This window comes from Nelumbo nucifera, chromosome 7 (assembly GCF_055504915.1).
Source record: "Nelumbo nucifera cultivar China Antique chromosome 7, China Antique-T2T, whole genome shotgun sequence".
NCBI classification, from domain to species: domain Eukaryota; kingdom Viridiplantae; phylum Streptophyta; class Magnoliopsida; order Proteales; family Nelumbonaceae; genus Nelumbo; species Nelumbo nucifera.
In genome coordinates, this window is record NC_142655.1 from 27,529,053 (window position 1) to 27,556,806 (window position 27,754).

Sequence of the window (27,754 nt, forward strand, 5' to 3'; positions counted from 1 at the left end):
ACAATGAAAGGATAAAATTCAAATGGCTGACCAAGGACATGGAAGTTCAGTGTATTTGGGTAAAGAGAAATGCAAATTCCCTTGCTGATGGATTAGCTAGGTAAGGGGTGAAAAGGGATTCTGGTTTCTGGGCTCAGTAGTAATTGTTCTTTTCTTTTTGGGTGCCTTCCCACTTTCTTGGGTAGTTAATATACTTTAGCTCCTCTACTTTGTAAGCTTATTCCTATTTAATGAAATCTGTTGTTATTGATCAATATATATATATATATATATATGCATCATTTGTGCATTGATCCTTGTTCCATGTATTTTACTAATGTTCTATGGATTATTCTATGATTAAACAAGTAATAATCAAGCACAGAAAAAGCAGGAGAAAATTACATGAAAATCATTTAAATTAATTTAATTTCTAATATTAAATCTCATTTAATTGCTCCACCATTATGGTCCAGTTTTGGATTGGATCAACCATTGGATCCCATTGATTTCATGATTGTAGTTCCAACTAATATAGGGCAACGTTGAGTTGCAAAGCCAAATCATCACCATTTAGTTCTCTTGAACCCATTTGCTGCGAGAGGCATCGGTAGATTTCTCTCTCACCTACATACCCCAATTTTCCACTTCCTCCAATTGCCATCATTGCGGACTGGGCCCACTCCAAGTAATTCCCACCATCAAGCTTTACTATTGTATATGTCAGGTTACATAAATAATATATAAATATATTTTACAAATATTATATTATATATTTTATACTATTGTATACAGTGGTGGATAGATGGCTAGCTCCTAAATTTTTAAAACAATGACCAGGGTTCAAGCCTCTCAACTCATGTTTTTAAACCAATTACCATTTTGAAGTTTCTATTCATGTGGTGACCCAAGCAATTTTATATGCTGAGAGTGTAAGGACATTTATGTATGCTTGTGTTTGGTGCCTATTCAAGGGCCCCTTTGTAATTTTGCTCAAGAGGATAAATGAAAAGTCTCTTGGTGTGAACAGTAAACACCAAGCATTCTTGACACAACTTCTTCACCTTACTAAAACTTTTTAACTTTATAAAATTGGGACCGATTCACCAATTGGCTAAATCGGCCAGTCATCCAGTTTTGGCTGGTTTCTCATGAATTACAATTTTCGGGGTATGACCAAACCAGCTAGGGGCCTGGGTCATGGTTCGTTCAATAGGTCTGACCAGCCAGTCTGATCCAATTTTCTAATCGATGAGAAAAACTGACCAGAAAATACTAGGAGAAAAATCTGATTTTCTTTTGATTCTCTCACACTTGGTGGAATCTAGACTTGAGCTTTTAAAGTTCAGGTCGTTTTTATATGAGAAAGAAGATCAAGGGGTCATTTGGGCAAGGAAATCTGATCTGATTGGTAGACTAGGGCATCTTCCAGTCCCTATTTTAATGCTATTAAAGCTTTTGTTTTTTGGATTTCCTCTTTTATTTGCTCTTTGGAAGGACTCCATGAAAAGATTTATATTTTCCCTCCTTGTCTTGTGAGTTATGCTCCCTAGCATCTGAACTAGTTCATATCTTCAAGCAGATTCTGTTTTTTGTGTTGCATATCAGCTATTTCATTAATTGTCTTAAAGGTAGGCTGCTGGTCATTTAGTCAAGTTTGGTGTTTTCTTTTGAAAAGTTAGAACTACATCTAAGTTTTTACAGTCTTTGTTTTTAGGTTACATTGTAGAGAGATACAAAATGAAGCTTACGATTGTCGAAAATCGATTAGAGTATGATGGAAATAGATTTAACAGAAGCAGTAGGATTGGATATATTTAGGGATGTCAATGGGTCCAACCTGTCCCACCAATGGTACATCAACACTTGATTGATGGTTCAGGTCTGGCATAGGTCAGGCACAACCTGAACCCAACTCTAACCTGTTAGGATTGGGACAATGTGGGTTTACCACTTAACCCAACCCATTGACATCCCTATAGGCATTATCAAGAAGTAGACAAACCAGCTCAGTATGGAGAGATTATTCCAGATTCAGATTGAACCAATCTTATGAGATGATTAATGAAATGATTGAACATAAAGGCATACATTCCACTTAAGTATCTTAAACCTCATGGAAAGAGATGCAGAGAGAACCAATTTTGTTGTCTTCTTATCTCAATCTTTCCCAAATAATAAAATAATTAAATAGAGAATATGATTCAAATATAATTATCATCAGACCTTATCAACTAGGAAGCTACAGTAATCCGAAAGGTTAATAAATGAGAATTGTAATCTTTCATTACTAATTCAAGGACAGCTAGTTCTAATAACTGATTCACAAACTTATAGTGAACATTAAGAATATTTAAAGCATACGAGAAAAGAGATTCACAACATAATGATTTATATATCGTTACATAACACTGGTATCTGCTAGTGTGTGTCTGTGCAAGTATATAATATGTTGTACCTCAAAAAGGGATTCCGTAAAATTCAAATTAAGTTGTGCCAAAGACTTCATTTGGATATCTGTAATGATAGAGGTGTTCATAAGAGCACTTTTTTCAACTTTTCTCATGATGCTTAACTGAAAATTCCATGGTTCCATGAATGGCTCCCACATAACCTAAAAAATAGTGGGTTGAGGTTAGAAACTAGTTCACTTGAAGTAGAAAAACTATATTGACCAAACACAAATGTACCTTTTGAATGTTGTTGTAGTTCACTACAAGGTCGCTTGAAAGTACAGCCATAAAATTGTTTTGAGTTATGTTAGCATGCAAATGCATGCTCCTTATGACAATCACCAAGAGTGGTGCATTACAACTCTGGCAAATGAACAGAGAGAAAAAATAGATAAATTAGTAAAGAAATAAAAATAGAAGCATAACAAACATATATAGCCAACTCCAAACTGTTAAAACTTATGGTAAGAAAAAGGCAGTACAACCAACTCCCAGCTTTGATTCTATCTACTTCAATTAGAGTGGAAATCCAACAAAAGTTATAGTTTCAGAATAAGCAAGCTCCTAATGCCTCACTAGAATTTCCTTCTTTGAAGCAAAATTGATCCTGCTTATGTTCTTAAAATCATTTTAAGACATTATCTAGTCAATAATTTGCGAGTTGATAAAGTTTTTCTACTCCCACATAACCTAAAAGTTGTTAATTCTCTAAAGGAAAATCTAAATTGTAATGTAACCTTCTCTCCAAACTATCGTGTCTTTCAAGAATGAGCAATAGGAGTCTTGATAGTGTAGCCGGCCAGAGATAAGTGGAAGAGGAGAGAAGAGAAGAGAAGAAGAAGAGAAGAGAAGAGAGGAGAGAAGAGAAGAGAAGAAGAAGAGAAGAGAAGAGAAGAGAGGAGAGAAGAGAGAAGGTTTGCAATGTAACAGTACTGGCGGCGCCAGTGTTTATTTTACTATATATAGGGCGACAGAAATAACAAGGGAAAAGACCCTTGTGCCCCTGAGTACAATAACAGACATAACAGAAATAAAAAAACGAAATAAAAAAAAACACTTTAATTAGCCAAACAGGCCCTAACATCTGCAACTAAGTTATTTTAAGATTATTCCAACACTCCCCCTCAAATTTGAGCATAGATGTCAATCATGCCCAACTTGTCAAACAAATCTTTGTGCCGCACATGATGAAGACCTTTGGTGAAGATATCAGCAAGTTGCTCTTCCGAGCTGACATATGGTGTGCACACTTCTCCACTTTCAAGTTTCTCTCTGATAAAATGCTTGTCCACTTCAATGTGTTTCGTCCTATCATGCAGAACTGGATTAGCAGCAATATTGATGGCAGCTTTATTGTCACAGTAGAGTGACGTAGGATTGCTTACTGCGAAACCCAGTTCACCTAACAGATTTCTTATCCACATGATTTCCGCAACCCCATGAGCCATCGCTCTATACTCTGCTTCAGCACTGGATCTAGCCACCACACTTTGTTTTTTGCTTCTCCATGTGACAAGGTTTCCTCCTACAAAGGCACAATAACCACTAGTAGACTTTCGGTCATTGATTGCTCCTGCCCAATCTGCATCAGTATATACTTCCACTTTTAAGTGACTGTGTTTCTGGAACAACAAACCAGCTCCAGGAAACTTCTTGAGATATCTCAAGATCCTCTCTGCAGCCTCAAAGTGAGTTGTCCTCGGGCTGTGCATGAATTGACTAAGGACACTCACTGCATAGGCAATATCAGGCCTGGTCATAGACAAATACAGAAGTCTCCCCACGAGTATCTGGAACATCTTTACATCTTTCAAAAACTCTCCCTGACTGTCTCCCAGATGGTGATTAGGTTCAATAGGTGAATCAGATGGTTTTACCCTCAACTTGCCTATATCTTCTAGTAGATCTAGTACATACTTCCGTTGGGAAATAAAGATGCCCTTGTGAGAGCGGGCAACTTCAATTCCAAGAAAGTATCGTAAGGGGCCTAGATCCTTCACCTCAAATTTAGTGGCTAAGAATTTTTTTAGTCTCTGGATTTCAGCCTCCCAATCTCCTGTGATCACTATGTCATCCACATACACAATAAGAGCTGCAATTTTACCTTCACCTCTTTTTACAAACAGGGTATGATTTGACTGGCATTGTTTGAATCCCATCTGTTGGACTGCTAAATGGAACTTACTAAACCAAGCCCGAGGTGATTGTTTCAACCCATATAGGGACTTTTTTAACCTGCACACCTTTTGTTCACTGCCATTGGCACAGAACCCTGGGGGTTGGGTCATGTACACCTCCTCTTCCAAGTCACCATTCAAGAAGGCATTCTTGATGTCCAATTGGTGAAGATCCCAGTCAAGATTTGCTGCCAAGGAAAGGAGAATCCGGATAGAGTTCATCTTTGCTACTGGACCAAAAGTCTCTGCATAGTCCACTCCATATACCTGTGTGAAGCCTCTTGCTACCAGTCTAGCCTTGTACCTTTCAACAGTTCCATCAGCTTTGTGTTTCACTGTGAACACCCACTTGCACCCCACTGGTTCCTTCCCCTCCGGAAGATCTACCAACTCCCACGTACCATTTTTGTGTAAGGCATCAATTTCTTCTTGCATTGCATCTATCCATTCAGGATTTGACAAAGCTTCTGCCACGGTCTTAGGGATGGGGACACTATCCACAGAAGAGAGAAAGGCACGGTACAAAGGTGAAACATGCTCATAGGACACAAAGTTAGAGATAGGATGATTAGTGGTACAAGATCTAACACCCTTTCTCTTAGCAATAGGAATATTAAGATCATTGGGGACAAGTGAATCAACATTTAAAGGAGCAATGGGAGCAAGTGTACCTGGCTGATGAGACGGATCTGCCTCGGGTGAATCCGATGATGTTGGTTGCATAGTGTCCGGCTCCACAGTTCTTGAACTCTGCTAGCTCTTATGGCGACAATGAAAAACCCGGAATGAAGGAGGATCGGGTAAAGGAGGTAGTTGAATCTGAGTCGTCGCCTGTTTCTCCTCAACCCTACTCTCCCCCTGAGGAGAAACCGAGAAGAACGGTTGACTCTCAAAGAATGAGACATCAATGGAAACATAGTACTTGCGGGCAATGGGATCATAGCAACGATACCCCTTTTGAGATGAAGGGTAACCAAGAAAAACACAAGGAATAGCCCGAGGGTCAAGTTTACCACGAGTAGGTGACAGGTTGTGGACAAAACAACGACACCCAAAAACACGCATCGGAATGGTGGACAGCGGGGCTGTAGGGAACAAGAGCTGATGTAGGGCCTTATACTCTAGTAGCCGAGAGGGCATGCGATTGATGATATATGTCGCACACAATACTGCATCCATCCAGAACTGTTTTGGCACATTCATATGAATCAGCAAGCCACGAGCAACTTCGAGAAGGTGACGGTTTTTTCGTTCAGCCACACCATTTTGTTGGGGTGTCCTGGCACAAGAGCTTCACTGAAGTGACCCACTCGAAGCAAAGAACTTCGTGAGATCACTATGGAAATATTCCTTTGCATTGTCCGACTGGAAAATATGAATTTCCGTTTGGAACTGAATGAACACCATGCTTTGAAAATCTTTCACAAATTGTGGCACTTCATCTCGAGATCGCATATGATAAACCCAAGTGTATCGAGAATAATCATCAATCAAAGTAACAAAATACTTATAGCCAGCCGCAATAGGTAGAGTAACAGGGCCCCAAACATCAGAATAAACAATATGAAATGGAAATTCAGATCTTTTATTTCTTAAAGGTAAAGAACTTCTACAATGCTTACTCAACTGACAAGTTTGACATTGTAACTGACTCACTGACAAGGACTCAAACAACTTTGGGAACACAACTTTTAACGACTCAAAAGAAAGATGACCTAAACGACTATGCCATAAATAGGCCTGACTCTCACTCGACGAACTTGTGGACTCAGTCGCCACTAGACCAGCATTATTCTCCAGCACGTAGAGACCATCCACCATGCTTCCTCTACCAATCGTCTTCCCCGAGGTCAAATCTTGAAACACACACGAAGACGAAAAAAAGGTGACTGAGCAGTTCAAAGAGTGAGTAATACTACTAATGGACAGTAAATTAATAGGTAATTTCGGAACATGCAGGACATTAGGAAGAGTAAGGCCAAGTGGGAGAGATATGGTGCCTCGGCCAGCTATGGTAGAAAAAGAACCATCAGCCAGTCTTACCTTATCTCTCCCAGAGAGAAGGTTATATGTCTGGAACAAATTTGACTTACCGGTCATGTGATTTGAGGCTCCGGAGTCAATAATCCAAGGTGAATCAGTAGTATGAGATGACACATGGAAGGCTGTGGCAATACCTGATGTAGACGCAAATGAGGTAGGAGGAGTAGGCCCAGAATCCACCTGGTGGAGAGTCCTACCATACAATTCCAAATGTTCACGGAAGGAGTTGATAATATCTTCCTTAGGGTCAGAACCGGGATGTCTCTCCTGAGTTATGGAAGGACTAGTCTCTGTCGATGCCATATTAGCTGAGTTATACCTTTTTTGATTCTGCTGGCCTGGTTTCTTGCCCTGATCCGGTGCTAACTTCTTACCCAAATCCTGTGCCCATTTAGGTTTTCCATGGAGATCCCAGCATGTATCTTTAGTGTGTTGTGTCTTCTGGCAGTGAGTGCACCAAAGCTTGCTTTTATCTTCTGATTTTTTCTGAGTGTCACCCCTTTTAAAGCCACCTCCGACATTTGTATCTGAATTTCCCCGGACTTCTTCTGCTTTCTTCTGACTGCACCAAGGCATACACCTCCTGGACTGATGGCAAGACTTTACTACCCAAGATCTGTACCCTGATGGACTCATATGACGAATTCAGCCCTAGGAGGAAGGCAAACACGCGTTGTTATGATACAAGTGACTTATAGGCCTTTGCATCTTCATCACACTTCCAATTCACATTCTGATAGTGATCAAGTTCTTTCCATATTGATGTCAAATCAGAATAGTACATCGAGAGACTCCTCTCCCCCTGCTTGCAAGTAGAAGATTCAGCTTGTAGTTGATATATCTTGGCATAGTGTCTCTGTTCTGAATAAGTGGACTTCGCTTGTTCCCATATCTCACAAGCAGTTTCAGCCCACATAAAAGTCTTCCTTACTCGTGGCAGCATTGAAACCAAGAGCCAAGACATCACCATACTGTTCTCTTGGTTCCACCTATCATGCTCAGCACTTCCATACTTTGGTTCCTTTACTCTCCCATTGATGTATCCTATTCGCCCCTAACAGTGATGTAGAGTTTTATCCCCCTAGACCACTCAAGGTAATTCAGACCATCAAAGGGAATGACAGCCATGGGAAAGCTCATATCCATTCCCCCACTCACTCCATTGTGGCTCCCTGAGATCTCTGAAGTAGCAGAATTCTCAGTCGACATGGTCAAGCAGTTAATCAGTCCCAAACACCGGACTTAGGACCCCTCCTTACTCCACAAAACAATGCTCCACTCAGTTCACACCCACACACTCGGGTTTACCAACCAGATTGAGCACAAACAGTACCAAATTCCGGACAAAAACTGAGGTAATATTCGGCAGATTTCAGACCTGTATAGTTTTATCAGTCCTCACCTACCAGAATTCCAGAATGTCTAACAGTCACTAATCAGCAGGAGAGATCCTTCTTACTTATAGTCAACTCAAACCATTGAGAAGACAGGTCAGCATTGACCTACAGTTGTCTTAACACATGAACAGGATCACACGGTCCAAGAAAACTAGGGTTACACAGGTTCGACAGCATTCAGCCGCCCCAGATTCATAGGGTTTTCACTCGGCACATGACCAAGGAGAGTAAAGAAGAGAAAAAATAGGGAGAACTGTACCAGTTGTAGCTATTCTGTAGTCCAGAATAAGATTTCTTTTCTGCTAGTCTGTTCGATCTGTTCTTTGGGTTGATCGATCTTCTCTTGACAGTAGGGTTGATCGATCTGCTCTCTTTTACTCAGCATTCCCGCTCTGATACCATCTTGACAGTGTAGCCGGCCAGAGATAAGTGGAAGAGGAGAGAAGAGAAGAAAAGAAGAAGAGAAGAGAAGAGAGGAGAGAAGAGAGAAGGTTTGCAATGTAACAGTACTGGCGGCGCCAGTGTTTATTTTACTATATATAGGGCGACAGAAATAACAAGGGAAAAGACCCTTGTGCCCCTGAGTACAATAACAGAGATAACAGAAATAAAAAAACGAAATAAAAAAAAAACACCAAACAGGCCCTAACATCTGCAACTAAGTTATTTTAACATTATTCCGACAAGGAGGATGATTAGAAATGGCTGTAAAGTTAATGGAGTTTATCTTCTAGACTAGTTAGCCCAGAAATCCCTGACAGGTTCATCTTAGAGTCTTGGCGATCCTTTTCTATTGTGTGAAATATATCCTTATCATTTTTACCATGGTCATGCTTCCTTTTTGTCATTCAAAACATTGTAGAGATGCTTATCAAGTAACAAAAGCTGTATTCTACCATCTAGTGTTTTTCATTCTTTTTATGCTTTCTCAGTTTTTTATCAGGTTTTGTATACCATACAGATCTGGTCTATAGAGTTGAAGTCCAGTTTATACAATGACTAGGCTAATAAGTAAAATATGACCCTAATTGTCTTCCTTCTCAGCAACAATATCATTATGGTTTCTTCTAAACAAGTAAAAGCAGAAAGACTATCAACCTAAGAAGTTCATTAGAATGGGTTAAGAATGATACGAAGAGTAGTTAAAAAGCAGCAATTAACTCAGAAGGTACCCAAGGACTATTCTGCATCAAAGCTAGAGAGAAAACAATAACAACCATGGGAATCTTAATCTACACCAATTATAATAAGCATTGCACTGATTAAAAAGTAAACTGCAAGAATGAAATGAAAACCGACTAGATGGACAAAGTAGATTTAGAAAACAAGAATAAAATATTTATATTGGTAGACTTATCCCTATTTGATCCCTCAAAGTTTCACTGGGGAGGGTGTCAAAACATGTAAATGATATATAGTGCTGTAAGAATGACTAAACACTATATAAGTTACAGATGCAATTTTGTAAATGGTCATGAAAGACAACATACCCTTCCATCAGTCAGAAGAAGAGAAGCCTTCCTAAGATGCATGTCAAGAACAAAATTACCAAATGAAAATTCAGAAGTGCGTCCATCAGAAATTTTAAATTCAATATCATGGCAGAAGTAGAACATTTGATATGATAACCACACAACTAAACTTTCCATTTGAACCTCAAAGTTGGCATGCATAATGCCTGGCTGCATATAATTTATTTCTGCTGCCACATTAACTTGGCATAACTGGAAGAGAGATGAAGAGAAAACTTCTTTTCTCTCCATTGTCTCAAGAATTCCATTCATCTTATCCACATTAAAGTCCAATTTTACATGTCCACCACTTATAACAAATTGGCTCTTTCTACTGTGCAGAGTAACTGCTAGATATTTACAATATCCTGCTTGAAATGATGTTCTTTCTCCAGGTATATTAGAAGACAAGGTTCGATAAATCTCCTGTTGGACTTCAGCTTTCTCAGATCTACTCGGTACCTTTTCCTTGACCCATAGAGGAAAATGAATTGATAAGCCCATGTTCACAGATTTCACAATAAGATCAATAGGATCCCGCAGCATGGTTAGTGTTTCATTTTGTACTAATTCCGAAGAGTCTAAATTTAGATTCTCTGATGATTTCATCATGTTTGAAGCTCCAGTATGGTGTGCAGCTAATGAACAGAGAAAGGCAGTGACTTCACTCCAATCTGATGAGTGTAACCAAATGTCAAGAGAAGGCAGACCAACTACAAGCACATTTTCACCTTGGTCAGAGTTGGAGAAATGGATGTCAAGACCAGAATAAAATGAACCAGATGAAGTGCATTTCACTAAGATAACAGAACTATGGAATGAGTAGAGTATAAGATCAGAGAAATCAATATCAAAGGACAAGGGAACCCCATTTCTAAATGAGGCAGAGAATGTTAGTTGCATATCTGCTTTGGCAACCAGCTCTGACGAGAAAGAGTCCCGACCCCTAGAGCGACATAATTGTACTGATAGTGAATTGATACAACATCGAATATCCACGAATGTCACATTTGAACGGTCAATTATAACTGCACTCTGCTCTTTTAAACTCTTCTTGGTCTGCAAAAACTGCAATACACTATACGTGAAACATTCAGATTCTGTACCAACTGCAGATATCTGATTTGTCATGTTTAGAAGTGCTTCGATTCCATAGAACAAGTAACAATCTGCCACCAGAAAACACAAAAAATATGTATATATTTTCAAATGAAACTATCCACATAAAAAATAATTGAGACAATGATATTTACTGAGACATTTTCAAAAAATAAAATCCCACCTTCAGCAATAAGTTGACAACTGTGAATCTTGGTCATTACACATACTGGAACAGCACATTGCTCAGGTGATGTTGTACTTACACAAGGTATTCTAATCCACAAATCACCATCAAGTGATTTAATTAGGAGACATTTTCTTAGGTTTCCATCTTCACAAAGTTCTGGAGAAACATGCCGTTCATCCTCAATTAGTAGCAGTGATAAAGATAAATCCTGTCCAAATGCATTAAGAAGATGGACTCTGTCTGCAATTTTATCTGTAGAAGCCAAACACTCTTGAGGAATATTCTTAATACCATCTTCAGAACTGCTCCTTGGGATAAAAGTGCAGTACAGCTGTTGAAGTTCAAGTTGTAGAGAGTGGTGAACATTACTTTCCAAAGGTAAAATTAATGTGGAGCCAAGTATTTCAAACTTGCATATCATTCTACAAATTTTGCTTTCTATTTTGAAGTTGACATTTTCAGTGGCACCCCTTGTATTTCCAGCTGAACTCCAGTCAGGCAAAGAAAAGTAACCAATTAACATGGCCAGAAATTCAGACATTAAAACACAGCATACATGCTGAATGCTGATGCTTATTTTAATATCAGACAAAGCCCTGGCATTGACTTTTTTTAAACGAATATTAAGAACAGATGAAATATTTGGCAATGATGAATCCCACACAACCTCACGGAAATTTTGGTTACACCAGGATGAAGAAAGAACTAAACCCTCCACAGAACATAATATATCCCAACAATCAATCCCATGAAAAAAAAGTAAAGATTTAGAGACAGGCAATGTAATAGTACATAGAATACAAGAAGAATCGTGAAAATGTACTCTGATTCCATTAAGTTCCAAATCAACAGCAAACAAACCAGTACCACTAGAAATCCCAGATGTGGTAATTTCATGACCAATGGAAGGATACACAACTTTTGGTATGAGACAAATTTTAGACTTCTTTCTTATTCTGAACTTTGGTCGTCTGACATATTTTTTATCTCTCACAATGCTACAAACTCGAGACATCTCTGTGTTGCAGAGAGGATCAGAATTTCTAACTGTTACAAATGGAAAATGATCCAAAGGAATGCCTGGAGATGCCGCAAGTTCAGATTCACAGAAATTTGAAAATCCAAACCTCTGGAGTTCAAAGACAGACATTAGGAGGTCATCTTTAACTTCCTGATAGGGGCCAAAGGAGTTTTGTCCAGAAGAACCAGATGAAGTACCATATTCAGATAATCTATCACAAAATGCAAGCAGCGGCCCGAAAATATTAGGATAGCAGTGTAGATCAACATCACTGAAGCATATTGTCAACCTGTGATAAACCGTGCCCAAACTTCTTTGAGCTTCATAATGTAAAAGAAAACATTTATTGGATGAGACATCTTGCTCACAAAGAATACCACTTGCATTGCTATGTGTAACATCCATGTCATTGTAATGCGCTTGGTTGGCAGAAGATGTATTCCTGGACGAGCACAAAATCTGGCTACTGCCCTCACTGTTTATTGCAGATGTAATGATGTTAAGTGTTTTCATAAAGACAGTGCACTCTTCAATAAAATGTTCAACAACATACCTGTAATTTCCATTCAAATTTAGATGCATTATTAATTTATACGACAAGCCCAAATTGCTACATGTATAAGAGCCACATATATTTGTCTGTACTCTGTAGTAAAGTTAAGTTCTGCATTGAAAGAAAATTACAAGGGAATAGATTGCCAGATGATTGGTAGAACACTATAAACAACTACATAGTCAATAATACTTTTGTCTCTCTTAAACCATAAAAAGATGTCAGCAGCCAAAACCAAAAGAGCGAAAAGCATCATGACTAGATAAATAATCAAAGGGTTTCTATTGATGGCGAAATTGTTAGGTTGTCTTGCTTTGTATTTCTATCAATTCAACAGTTTCAGGCTACAATGTACTAAATCCATCTAATTTCTTTTTAGTCCATCAGCACAACTTCTTGTAATTGTTGTGTCAACTTGAAGTCTTAAACCACAGAGGCACACAGCCAAACATCATTCAAATACATAATGTTTGTTCTCCCCACCCAGTAAGCCCCCTTCAAAAAAATAATAAAGAAAATCTAGAAAAAAAGAGTAGATAGGGATACAATAACACATGTTAAAAAGCACTCTACCAAATGATGGTTCCAGCATTCCTTGGTAGGCATGGACAGTATACAGACCTAACCTTTGCCATTTCATTTTGCACAAAGTGTTGTTGCCAGACTCAAACAAGCATTCTCACAATGTCAGGTTGAGACTTCACTATTGTTCTAAGAAATGGCCTAAAATGTGCAGATATGAATACCAAAAAGTGCATGCAAGAATGTAAAAAGGGTAAAATATTAATTTCCTAAGATCATGGACACTGATATGGATACAAACCATTCAATAGATTTAGAGCATAATTATGTATATAGTTTTTGAAGCCAATTGCTTCCTCAAGATTAATTTTCATATTTTAAAATAGTTAGGATTATAAAGGATGCTTTAGAAGTCTCTAGAAGTGTCTATGTAGTATCTGGTGTCATATAGTGTATGTATCATGCTTGACATTGGTCTCAGCTATCTGTGGTCTTGTGAGGGGTAGACTGGTATCAGAGGTAATGACCCCTAAATAATATATTATATTGTTGTGCCTCATATATTTTTTAAACAAGGGTAATTTTGTGACTCTATTATCTTTCTCTCCTCTTCCTCTTCTTCTGTATTTTCTACTACTATTTTCAAACTGGCAAGGCAATGGAGTACCAAGAAGTAGACACATTGATCATTTCTGTTGAGTCATAAAATTTGATAGCTCTGCTGTGATGACAGCAGTTTCTAAGGTAAGCCTCTAAAATAAGCATTGTTTAAATCAGATTGCTGTTCTTCAAGAATTTATATTAAACAATTCATAAAAATTCGGACTTGCAGAACACCAGTGTATCCTTGTGCAACTAGATGAGCTTTGTATCTAACCAAGGTGTCATCATACTTGAGTTTCACTGAATAAACCCATCTACTACCAATGATAGATGCATCTGGAGGAGGAGAGAGTAGAGACGAGGTCCCAAGTGTCATTTTCCATTACGGCTTGAATTTCTGTGTCCATAATACCTTTCTAATGCTTAACTGCCACGGCTTGTTGATAAGACTTACAGTGGTAGTAGTGGGAGAAGGATGCACAGGCTCTGGTGCTGATGTTGGAGGGAGCATAGACATGGAAGGAACTGGATGCTTCCTGTAATAAACTTGCAACTGTAGAGGACTAAGAAGAGAGGATCATTTGCAGAGCCAAAGTGATGCAAAACAAAGAAGCATGGTGCAGGTAACTTAACACCATGCTCAAAGAACAAAATATGGGAAATGCGAGGATGACGAACTTTGGGATCATAAGAAAGAACCCCTTATGTTCCAGGCTGTAACCCATTAATGCACAGATAGCTGATTGAGTACTTAACTTTGTGTGTTCATGATAGGGAAGATGAATACACAGCTGGGATGGTCGCCTCCACCCAGAGAGTAATAGGGACATGGGAATCATTTAAAAGAGCTCTCATTGTACTAGTAACATGATGGTTCTTGCACTCAGCCAGAGAAAATCAGAGAGCAACCTGCTCTGATACCACATTAAGCTAGAAATTGAGAGAGACGAGAGAAAATACAAAGAACACCAAGTCTGTTCAGTTGGTTCTAATCTGTCAACCCAACCCAAAAAACCTAACTTAATATTAAAGGAAATAAAAGTACAATACTGCCCTTACATAAGAAAGTAAAATACAATAAGGTACGGGGATGTCTAGCATATATACTACATTAATATTATATAATAGAGAAGTACAAAAACAAAGTTACCCCTTTTCTCTACAAAGATAAACTTACATTCATAAAAGTGACAAATTAACAAATGGCTTACGAGGCAAAATTTCTAGGGTAGGCCTGACATAATGATTACTCACCCCACTACAAATCTTCCCATTATTTTCACTCTGGACACTCCAACAATGTCACATTTGATAAAATATCAAAATGCAGTGTACATTGAACTATAGTAATTCAGGGGCACTATGAAGTGGCATTTCTAGTTAGCACCAAGTCACAACCAATTTCCTTAAGTCAACAAATGACACAGGATTCTTTTTCCTTTCACAGTAAGGAATCTCCACAATCATTTCCCCAACAGCATTATATTTTTATCCCGCAATCACCTCAAACCTAGACCCCTTCTTACCATTCTCCAATTTGTTAGGGTGTACATTTTTCCTCATAACATGGCTCTCATGGGAAATTCTTGAAATCTCTTCAATTCTCACCTTAACTGGATCCCTAAAGATTGAAACAATGTAGACCAGGATTAAGAAGGTTCAAAATATGGATCCCAATGAAATATTCCAAGTTCTCAACTTGCTTGAGAATCTTTCAACAAGTGCGATGTGGAAAGTGATTCAGGATGAGGATCTAGGTGAACACAAGTACAACACAAACTTGTGAAAGGAGTTGGAAACTATACTCATATTTAAAATCAACAAAAAAAAGTTTTGAAGGGGAAACAAAGGCAATATGAACTTCACAATCACATAAAAGACAGTAAACAAGAAATATTGTTACTACAACATCGGCTATTCCTAATAGTCCTAGTAGTACCAACTACAAAGACATTAATAATTGCTAGGAATAAGATGGAATGGTTCAGCTACCTCTAACCACTTTTGAGTCTCCTTCAACTTCCAGGTTTCTAAAATTGGACTGCTTAGCAATTTATAAGCCTTGTAACAACGCCATCAGTTCAGCTTTTAATGAGTCCCCTTCTCCTGTAGGTCCTGCATACATAGCCAGCAATTTACTTGAGGAATCTCTAAACACACCACCAATACTTGCCATCCTTGGGTTTCCCATTGAACTCCCATCAAAATTTAACTTTATCTTATCTCTTGTTGGTGGCTTCCATTCCATCATCTCTCTTTCCTTTTGTTTTGAAGAGTGTGCCACCTCATTCCAAGCCCTTAGTATATCAATTGTTGTAAAACATTGAAAGATGTCAAGGGTTTTTATCCAATGAGCCACTTTAATTTTTATTAGTTCCACCAACTCCTCCTTTGACCTGAGCTTCTCATTAAACATTCTTGCATTCCTCTCTTCCCAAATGGGCCACACCATAGTAGCTCTAACTTCCTTCCACAATGTTCTTCCTCTTTTTTTTGGTTGTCTTAGGAAATTTGGGCTCAAAAGACTCACTACATCCTGAGGATCTACCCACCTGCAACCAAAAAGAGAACAAAAACTCCCAAATAAACACCACAAAGGGACAAGAGATTAGTAAGTGGGGTAAGGATTCACTATTTGCAAAACAAAGAAAGCACACATGTGAGGAAAGACATATATTCAGCCTCCTTTTTGGAAGCAAATCACAGCTGTTCACCTTTCCATGAAAAAACTCCTAGCACGATGCTTGAACTTTAAGGTGATATGGGCTTACTCCAACTTTCTTTCACCAAGAAATTCTCTCCCACCTCTAATGGTTGAAAAAGTGAATTGAAAAATGAGGCACAAGTTAAAATACCACCGGGGGAGGTAACCCAGATTCTAGTGTCCTCCATGATTTGAACCAAGAAAACCGACTGGAGTTTATCCAATAACTGAATAAGGGTCTCACACTCACTATCTCTCAGCCCCCTTCTAAAGCCAAAATCGAAACTCACACCTAGAGAAGAGAAAGTGACAAATCTCAAAATTGGTTGGTACATGTGGTCAGACACTGAATAAAGGCTGGACAAAGGAAACTAAGAGGAGCATCAACCAGCCAAGTGTCTTCCCAAAAGAGAACACTTGAACCAAACCCCACATCATGCCAAATAAAATTAATAAAGGTTGGGTATACCTTTTATCTTCTTGCAATGTTCGCAGACTAAATTTTTTGAGTCAACCCCAGGAGAACCAAGCATCACACTTCTCCTGCACTCCTCACTATTCTAATGAGTAAGCTTGCACCAAAGTGACATCCTTAATGAGTAAGCCTATCACCATAGGCTTCAGTATCTTCAGCATACAGTTGCCACAATCCCTGAAGAGTAGAAAAATATAACAACAGAGGAATATTTCCTTTCCTCAAACTATTCACCTGTATCTTCAGCTGGTAAGCCCTTCCTACATCTAATGGCTGAGAATAAGTGGCATAGATTATATCCCAGATCTTCTTGGCTGCATCCAGAAACATGTAATTCTTACTAATGTGTGGTTGCATTGAATTAAGTGGCCACAACATCACCATGTAATTCTCCTAAATCCATCATGCATGAGAAGCATTCTTTGAATCAGGTTCCCTGCTGTCTCCTGTAAGTATCCCAGTTTACCGCGACCACCAACTCCAATCTTCACAAATTGGGCCAGCTGCAAATAGTTTGATCCAACCAGTCTCACAGCAGTGATGGTGTTGTTTTGAAGGTCAACTACACTTTCCATTGGGCTCCAGCTATCATTGCCTGCCTTTTTTCCTAAGAAATATCTATACCTTTTCAAACACACAAGAATACCCTAAGCACCTTAACTTACACTTCCCAAAAGAAAACAGCCCTAAGAACCAAACCTAGTAGTCTTCCCAAAAGTAGACTACCAACCTGGAAACCACCAGAATGCTGAAACAATATTGGAGGATTGCTTAGAACAGTCCAGAAACACTTGCTATCAAGATCGATCTCTAATCCATCCCTAATCACTACACTACTTCCTAGCAGCTCCAGATATATGATAAAACACTTGTATGAAAGTACACACACAACAGAATCACCTTCTCTCACTGATTCCACCTGTTTTCTAGGCTAATTTCCAAGACCATAGCTTGGGCAGTAATATCCCCTAAAAGAATCCAAGAATCAGACCAAAAATAAAAGTTGACCAGCCCCTACCATCATCTCATGCATATAGTTGATCCTAGACCCACATGAGGACTACTTCAAAATTGCTTAAGATAGCTTTGATACTAAGTTGTAAGTTGGAAACCTCAATAATAAAACAGCAAAAATAAGGTTTAGAAGCTGTAGGAAGAAGAAAAAGAAAAGAATGAGAAAGAAGAGAGAAACTGGTTGGGAGGCCAAAAAAATGAGCACCTGCCCCTAACACTTTATTTTATACTTATTACTAATTACAATAGTTTTACCAAAACACCCCTGCCACCTAATTAGGTGTAGTCGTCACTAATAATAAACAAAAAAGAAGACTAAAGGCTCATTAATGTAAAGGCCCAACAACTAAACGGAATAAGTAAAGTGACTAAATAATACTTAAGACACATAAGGCCCATTTTGGCCCAACACATATACATATCTTCCATACAAATAGCCCACAAACTCAACAATCAGCATTTGCTTGGACAAATACAATGACATGAAAAACAAAATCAAACAAACAGTAGAAAGATAAGATACAGATGAAAGAACTATGCAGACAGAACATACTGAATCTCCAATTCCCCTAAAGCAAACTTGAGGACCAAATTATTTTCTACATTATCTGACATGCCGACAAGGAAAGTAACCAGCTCAAAATTAGCAGCAACAGAGAATTGATAAACATCAGCATTCCTTTGTTTTCCTGACTTCACATCAAGGATATCGGGCCTTCGTGCTATCATCATCTGTGATTTTTGTTCAGGGAGATCCAAACAAGCAAGAAAACCCAAAACCACACCATATATTAATGGTGAGAAATGTATATTAAGTGATGACACCAAAAACTTAACCTGAAACAGGGAAAGTAACAAGACAGCGTGGGTAAGTATAAAACCAATTAGAATTGAATAAATAGATCTCAAATGAAATTCACATGAAAATCCAGAGAGAACTATAGTTACTGCATGTTGACTATAACATTTTGAGTCCAAAAACATATAAAAATAATCCTGCATATGATCAACTTAAATTCCAACATCAATACTTTAATTTCACAATTATAGAAACAAAATGTAGTGAATGAGTTTTAACATAGAGTTACACTTAAAATTATGTGTTGTGGGATGCCAACCATGACAAGATTACACAGATGGAATTGAAAATAAACCCCAATCATACTTTATTGATAAGCTGATAGAATGCTTTCTATGACCAAATCGGGAAACCAAGACTGTTGTAGTGGGAAAAAGTATCAAATTCTGAATATCAGGCATGTAGCCAACAAATGCATGTATGTGAGAAAATTCTCAGATATGCTGAAACTGACACAAGGATCCAAAATTAGTAGCAGAGGACTGATCATATGAAGGAGAAGCTAGCTGCACTGAAAGCATCAACCAAGCAAGTAAATTACACCCATTGAATAAAAAATGTGCACATAGTAACCAACCTTAAATATAAGCTGATACTCATTACATGCTGATGCCAATACATCTTGTTTTATGCAAGAAAACATAACAAATCCAAATATAGTCAATTAAGCAAGTAGAAAAAAAAAAAAGAATAACTAGTTCCTTTTTAAAAGTTCCTACACTTCATCAATGACATCTCTCAACACAAATTAAGAACAGTGTTCATTACTAAATAAAGCTTGAGTCCTTAAATCAAAACACCTGTAACTGTTTCAAGGCTGACTCATCAGGAATAATGCAAGATTCCAAGATAATGGAAGTGTTAGCTCTCTCAAAAAGGGAGACTTCTTGGCAACGATCTGCCAGAACTATCTTCACCTGCAAAATATCAGTTTCAGCCATATTATTGCAAGTTGAAAACAGTAAATTGAGCAAAAGAAATAATAACACTGACCTCAAAATTGTTCAACAAAATTTCAAAGTGGTCATAGATATCATGAATTTGGACATCAAATGATTTGTCACTTGTTGAAGATAAACTTTTGAACAAATTTCCATCTTGGTCTACACTGTCTGAAATCGAACCCGCCAGAAGTCTTGATCTTAACATGACAGCACCAAGTCCAAAAACCTGCCACATATAGCAGATTAGATATACAAGAAATATGAAGTAGGAAGAAACAACAAGTCATGTAGTATATATAATAGGTAATGATGTTTTATTAAAAAATACAGGACATATACAGAAGAAAAGGAGGAGAAAGAGAAGTAAAACAGAACAAACGAGCCAAAAACACAACAACCTCCACAACCATACCAATAAACACCATATACACAGAACCAATTATGACAAAAAAAAAAAGAATGCAAAAGCAACATCATAAAACAACAAAACAAAACAAAAGCCCAGTAAGAACTAAAAATCCATAACCAAGGATATCCACAAACCAATCAGCAGTTTAGCCAACAAACCAACTTATAAGAATCTTTCAGCCATTATAAAGTAGAAACCAAATGAGCCTTGGGTCAACTCAATGTATTCAAACTTCAAACAAAAAGTAGAAACTTTCTTTTCAAAATGGGACACTTAAACTCTCTAGCTGACTAGCTCTACTAATATAAGAAACAGCAAATTTCTGAAAATAGTAAGTTGACTTTTACAATAAATAGTAATTATGTTATAACAATTATGATAAATAGAAATTATGGTCACAGGTGGAGATTACCTATTTAGATTGGAAGTCTCTTTGACCCAACGACTTTCAGTTGGCCAAAGAGAAGGGGTAAAATTTTGTGGAGACGTTTCAGGGCTGCATTGATTTGGACGGTGTAGGAGGAAAGGAATGGTAGAGTGTCCAACGATAAAGAAAGAAGGAAGCAGTGCTGGAATGCATATTATATAGAGCTATAATGTGTGCCAAGTCCCTAAATTTATTTTCTGATTTCTCATTTGATGATGTTTGCTGAAATAGAGCTGTCGAATGAGAGGAGAAGAAGAAGAAGAAGATATGAGATGGGCGGCAGAAGTGTTCTCAGCCAGCCCTAATCTATTATATATAAGAACATTACATAATGTTGCATAAATAGACCAGAATGCCCCTGATTAGTGATGGGACACCTAGTCAAAATAAACACTAAATAAGATTAGGCCCAGTAACTAAGGCCCAATAACTAATGACTTAAGACCCAACAAAGATAAACATACAAATTAAGACAGCCGAACCAACACTCCCCCTCAAGCTAAGCATGGATGTCAATCATGTTTAGCTTGCCAAGTAAGTCCACGAATTTCATTGTAGCTAGCCCTTTAGTCAGAACATCTGCAATCTGCATCTCAGAGGGAGTATAAGGGATGCAGAGTTCTCCTGAGACAATTCTTTCTCTGACAAAGTGACGGTCTATCTCAATATGTTTCGTTCTATCATGTTGCACAGGGTTATTTGCAATGTTGATGGCAGCCTTGTTGTCACAGTACAACCTGAGAGGACACTCAATCTTAATTCCAAGTTCACCAAGCAAGATCTTAAGCCATAAAAGTTCAGCAACACCATGAGACATAGCTCGATATTCGACCTCTACACTAGATCTAGCAACCACATTCTGTTTTTTACTCCTCCATGTAACTAAATTTCCTCCAACAAAGGTGCAGTACCCAGAAGTAGACTTCCTGTCCCCAATAGAGCCAGCCCAATCTGCATCAGTATATCCTTCAACTTCAATTTTACTGTTTTTCCTGAACAGAATCCCTTTCCCCGGGCAAGACTTCAAATATCTGAGGATCCTTTCCACAGCTTTCATGTGAGGGATTTTAGGAGTGTGCATGAACTGACTAACAACATGTACAGCATAAGCAATGTCAGGGCGAGTGAGGGACAGGTAAATCAACTTCCCCACTAGGTTTTGGTATCTTTCCTTATCAAGGTAGTCCTCTCCTACTGACTCCTGTAGACCATGATTCTGTTCTATTGGAGTATCTGCTTGCCTACACCCCATCATGCCTGTCTCTTGAAGAAGATCAAGAATGTATTTCCGCTAACATATATAGATGCCTTCTTTGGATCTTGCAACTTCAATCCCAAGAAAGTATCTCAGTTGGCCCAGGTCTTTGATCTCAAATTCAGCAGCCAAGACCTCCTTTAGTCTTTTAATTTCTTCCTGATCATCCCCTGTAATTACCATATCATCCACATAGACAATAAGTGCTGTAAGTTTGCCATTTCTCTTCCTTATGAATAGGGTATGATCTGCCCCACTTTGAGTGTAACCCCCTTTCTTCATGGCCCCACATAGCTTCTCAAACCAAGCTCGAGGGGACTGCTTAAGGCCGTATAGGGCTTTTCTCAGTCTACATACCTTCTTCCCAAACCCATAACCTGGTGGAGGATCCATGAACACCTCTTCATGCAGGTCGCCATTCAAGAAAGCATTCTTCACGTCCAACTGATGTAGCTCCCCATGAGAAATTTGCAGCTAATGATAATAGAACTCGGATTGTGTTGAGTTTTGTCACTGGAGCAAAGGTTTCTTTGTAGTCAATCCCTTCTTTTTGAGTAAACCCTTTTGCTACCAGTCTAGCCTTGTACCTTTCAATGGACCCGTCCTCCCTATGCTTCACAGCGAACACCCACTTGCATCCAACAGTGCCTTTCCCTTCTGGTAGATCCACTAATTCCCAAGTCCCTGCTTTCATTAAGGCCTTCATTTCTTCGTCCATAGCCTCTTTCCATTTTGGGTCAGATACTGCCTCAGAATACCTGGTAGGAACATGCACAGAAGAGAGAGCAGACACAAAAGAACAATAACGAGGAGACAAATGTGAGTAAGACACAAAATCAGCAATGGGGTGTCTGATAGTACAAGAACGAGTAGACTTACGAAGGGCAATAGGAAGATCCAAGTCAGAGAAACTGATAGGATTACCTTGAGTTTCTGAGACAGGTTGATCCGAGTCCAATTGGTTGCTGTCATGAGTTAGAGGGCCCTTCTTCCTTCTGTTGTAGGTGATTCTGATATCTCTTTGCAGCCTGTTGGAGTCTTCAGTAATATTTGCAACATCACTAGTAGTAGTTGGTACAATGGGAGCCTCACTAGATTGACCCGGGATACCACAACTAGGTGGATTAGGAGGAGAAGATGGAATCCCTGAGGTAGAGAGAGGCATAAAGAATGGGGGAACAAAAGGATCCTCTTCCATCCCACTAGTCTCCCCCTGAAGAGGATTCTGGGAAGAATGAAAATAGGATTGAGACTCAAAGAATACCACATCCTTTGTGACATATTTTTTCTTGGTGACTGGATCATAACACTTGTATCCCTTCTAAGTAGGGGAGTACCCCAAAAAGATTCCCTTTGTAGCCCTAGGATCCAATTTGGTCTTCTTTGGATCCTTGACATGTATAAAGCATACACAACCAAAGACTCTCGATGAACGAGAAAAGTCAGGAAGACGAGGGCAAAGAACAGAGAAAGGAGTTTTCATCCCCAATACCTTGGATGGCATTCGATTTATCAGATATGTTGCAGTAAGGATTGCTTGAGACCAATAGTTTTTTGGAACTTTGTGCTGAAATAGTAAGGCTCGAGCAATCTCCAATAGGTGCCTATTCTTGCGTTCAGCAACCCCATTATGTTGGGGGGTACTAGCACAAGATGACTGATGAATCATTCTAGCATCCTCCATAAACAGATTCAAGGACCTTTCAAAGTATTCTGCAGCATTATCTGACCTGAATTGTTTGATCTTCGTGCCAAATTGTGTTTCAATCATTCTGCAAAATGTCATGGTTACCCGCAGTACTTCTTCTCGTGCTTTTAATAAGTAGATCCATGTGCATCGAGAAAAGTGATCAATAAAACTGATAAAGTATCGAAAGCCATCAACAAAAATAATGGGAGAGGGGCCCCAAACATCAGAGTGGACTAAGTCAAAAGGAGCTTGAATGTCGTTACTCGAAATTGGATAAACAGTTCTACATTGCTTTGATAGTTGACAGACTTCACAAACTAACTCTTGACTTGAAACACCTTTGAATAATTCTGGAAACAACACTTCCAATGATGAAAACGGTAAATGACCTAGCCTAGCATGCCACAGATGTAACCTAGCTATTGACTCCACATTGGACTGACTACTAGTAGCAGATGTTTGTAAGGCCGAACTGATGTCTGCATCAAGGTAGTAGAGACCTCCACACTCATGACCGCTCCCAATCGTTCTCTTCGTCAATCTGTCCTGAAAGACACAATGAGTAGGAAAAAAGGTTATGCTACAATTCAAATTTTTGGTAAGCTTTGAAACAGATAAGAGATTTGAAGAAAGATGGGGAACATGCAAGACAGATTTGAGTGAGAGGTCCTTGCTTAGGTCAACCACTCCTTTCCCAGAGATGGTAGAGAGAGAACCATCAGCAGCCCTCATTTTATCTTGGCCAGACATTAAATGATAGGAAGAAAATAGAGAAGACATGTGTGTCATGTGGTCAGTTGCACCAGAATCAATAATCCAAGAGGCAGGATCAATAGTACTAGATGCACTAAAGGCAGAGACAATACATGATCTGGCAAGGGAGGAGGATGGAAGAGAATTGGTCCTTAGACGGGCTAGGGCCCGACTAAGTACCTCTACCTCATCGGCAGTAAAACCCAAGGACCCGGTTCCAAGGGAATTAGTGGTCTGTCCCATGGAAGAGGAAGTAACTGTGGATGAGTGTTTTGAACCATCATCACTTTGACCCGTAGCCAGATTCGCACTTGTAGATTGACCCTTCTGATGCTTCTTATCTTTCCTCAATGCAGCTGGCTTTAGATGCGGATGGAGAACCCAACAGGTCTCTTTCACATGCCTTTCCCCTCCACAGTGGGTGCACTTCAGATGTCTCTTGTCAGAGTGCCTGTTTCCCCTTTGATTTGTAGAGATTAGGGCCGAATGTTCCACAGACTATTCAGCTAGTTTAGTTTGAGTATCAACCTGCATCTCTTTTCTTCTCACCTCTTCATTCCTCACAAGGTAGTAAACATGATGTAAGTCTGGCATTTCATCCCTTCCCAGAATTTGGGACCTTATGCTCTCATATATAGGATCTAGGCCAGCTAGAAACTTAAATGCTCTACCCTCTTCAACTTGTTTGTCATGCTTTTCCTTGTCTCTGGCATTCTCCCAATCAATAATAAGGTGGTGATCTAACTCTTCCCATAGTCCTTCTAGTGTAGCAAAATATGTTGCAACACTCATATCTCCTTGCCTCAAGGCAGCAATGTCTTGATTCAGTCTGTAAATTCTGGCATTATTCTTTTTCTGCCCATAGGTTTTAGAAACTTTTTCCCATATCTTGGCAGCCGTGGAGAAATGTTGAACAGTCCTAGCTACTCTTGGAGTCATTGAGGCAAGTAGCCAGGACATAACTGTAGCATTCTCCTTGTGCCAAGTTGCATATTCAGCACTCCCCACTTCGGGTTCCTTCTTCTGCCCGTCCAAGTAACCAGTGAGTTCCCGGGATGTGATGAAAAGCATGGCTGAGACAGACCATTCTCTGAAGTTGTACTCATCCAACAACACACTTGTGATCTGTAGGCTGTGCAGATTTGGATTCTCCAAATTAGGAGATCTCCCACAAGCCCTAACATCTCTAGAAGACACTTCCCTGGATATGGAAGACATCTTCTCTTACTCGTAAATGTCAAGACTGTAAACACAATATATAGTGAACTGTTTCACACTTACGGAACTTGCTGCACTGTAAACTCAGTCCTGAGAACCCGACACAGAGCTGAAACACCGAGTACTGCACTACACACTGTGCCCTAATTACTGCTGTCAAAGATTATAATCTGTTGTGCTACCTTTTGCTGTGTTCTAATCACTGCTGCCGCAGCCTGCAACTTGCTGTGTTGGCTTCTACTGTGTGCTAAGCACTGCTATCGCAGGTTATAACCTCACCCACGAACAGTTCTAGGACTGCTGAGATTAGTCCTTCTGCCTAGATCTGTTCTACACAGATCTATCTTAGCCGAATGGCTACAGTCTGCTGTACTCCGTCTATTAGGGCATCAGCCTCTGGGTCTAACTCCCCTTGGGCCCTACAACCAAGGGAAACCCTAGATGTAGGTCTAGCTGTGTTCTACGACCAACCCTAGGGTTTTTTTTTGCAGCAACCAAAAAAAAAAGAAGTGAAAGAGTTAACTGCGAGTAGAAGAAGAGGCGGCTGCTGTAACCAGTCGAAAGATTAATGCTCTGATACCATGTTTGCTGAAATAGAGCTGTCGAATGAGAGAAGAAGAAGAAGAAGAAGAAGATATGAGATGGGCGGCAGAAGTGTTCTCAGCCAGCCCTAATCTATTATATATAAGAACATTACATAATGTTACAGAAATAGACCAGAATGCCCCTGATTAGTGATGGGACACCTAGTCAAAATAAACACTAAATAAGATTAGGCCCAGTAACTAAGGCCCAATAACTAATGACTTAAGACCCAACAAAGATAAACATACAAATTAAGACAGCCGAACCAACAGATGATATGTGGAGAAAGTGGGAAGCTGTAGCAAGAAGTTTTACTACAAGCGTCAAACCTTTGTGGGATGGAAACCAACGGATGAAGGTTTCATCAAACTGAATTTTGATGGCAGCAGTCTAAGGAACCCAGGCCCAGCTAGTATAGGGGGAGTTTTCAGAAACTCTGAAGGTCATGTTGTTGCTGTTTTCTCAGGTCCAGTTGGAGTAGGGGACTCCTTTTGCAGAGTTCCAAGCTGTCTTACAAGGAATGCAGATTACTAAAGAATTAAATTATGACAGACTGCTAGTGGAAGGTGACTCTAAACTGAAAATAGGGTGGTTGAAGGAACCTGAAACTCTAATTTGGAAATACAAAAAATATATGAAAAGAGTTAAGTGGCTGGTCAGAAATATGACAATTTCAGTCCAATGGGAAAGGCATTCAGCTAATGGGATGGCTGATTTTTTTGCAAAATTGTGGGTGCATAAGTCTGAATTATTCTGGGCTCAATTGTAATCTTGTTTCTCGCTGGGGCTGCATCTCGCGCCTCTGCTGGATGTACTCTGTAATCGTGTAACATTTCTTTCTGTTCTAATAAAATTTCTACCGTTCATCAAAAGAAATAATTAGAAATTATGGGAATTACTATAAATGCCAATATGATCTACTTATTAAACTGTTGACTATGACGGACCTTTACCATGACTTGTAAAACCCAAAAAAGCAACCAACTTGAGTCATTAGTTAGGACACTTCCACACAGAATAGAGCTCAAAATTGACAGTATTTTAGTACTATAAGTGTACTTTAGTGCCACCAAATATGAGCCAAATTGACTATGAGTTTACTAGTCAATCAGCCACTACTTTCTTCAGTAGAAAATGCTTTTTGCAGGTCTTCTATTTGACCCTTTTTCTTTGTAATCTGTCAAAGAGAACCCATGTGAGTAGGAAGAAATAAGAAGAGAAGACACGAGAAGAGAACAGAAAGAAGACGGCAGAATGTGAAGAGTGAATCTCTTTGTATCAGAGAGAGGACCCCTCTGACCCCTTGCACTTAAAATATATAATAAAAACACCTTACAACACGCCCCATTAAGTTGGGTTGTAGATATCATACATACCCAACTTGTAACATAGCTCTTCATGGCACAAGGAAGTTAAATCCTTTGTAAACACATCGATGGTATACAAATTTCACCCCTTTCAACTCTTTCATGGTTGAACTACTTGTCAATCTCAATATGTTTGGTTCTCTCATGTAGAACCGGATTGTGAGAAATGCTGATTGCAACCATGTTGTCATAGTATAATGACATAGGATTTGAATCCCACACACCAAGCTCAGTGAGCAGATTTTTCAACCATAATAGTTCAGAAACTCCTAGGGACATAGCCCTATACTCCTCTTCTGCACTTGACTTTGCAACCACAAACTGTTTCTTACTCCTCCAAGAGATCAAATTTCCTCCTACAAAGGTGCAGTACCTAGTGGTGGACTGTCTATCATCAACAAAACCAGCCCGATCAACATAAATATTGTCTTCCACCCTGGTATGGCCTTGTTTAGTGAAAAGAAGACCCCTACTAGAGTGCCTTTTTAAGTAGGATAGAATTCTCTC

The 27,754-nt window shown here is 39.0% G+C and overlaps 1 protein-coding gene across 10 annotated transcripts in view; it reads right to left on the minus strand.

Annotated features, from left to right (window-relative positions):
- The window catches only part of LOC104593388 (vacuolar protein sorting-associated protein, putative (DUF1162)), a 156,223-nt gene that overhangs the window by 31,541 nt on the left and 96,928 nt on the right, over positions 1-27,754 (minus strand). For 9 of the 10 annotated variants that reach the window (XR_016078241.1, XM_088890930.1, XM_019197043.2 and 6 more), the window contains 7 exons: positions 19,593-19,769; positions 19,400-19,516; positions 18,294-18,577; positions 10,843-12,422; positions 9,540-10,729; positions 2,670-2,795; positions 2,438-2,593 (listed from right to left, as the gene is read on the minus strand). Coding sequence is in view for 9 of the 10 variants with exons in the window: in XM_088890930.1 (XP_088747056.1) it covers positions 2,438-2,593; positions 2,670-2,795; positions 9,540-10,729; positions 10,843-12,422; positions 18,294-18,577; positions 19,400-19,516; positions 19,593-19,769 (3,630 nt within the window). In the remaining variant the exon portion in view is untranslated. The remainder of the gene's footprint in view (positions 1-2,437; positions 2,594-2,669; positions 2,796-9,539; positions 10,730-10,842; positions 12,423-18,293; positions 18,578-19,399; positions 19,517-19,592; positions 19,770-27,754) is intronic. The other variant, XM_088890931.1, reaches the window with a different exon arrangement.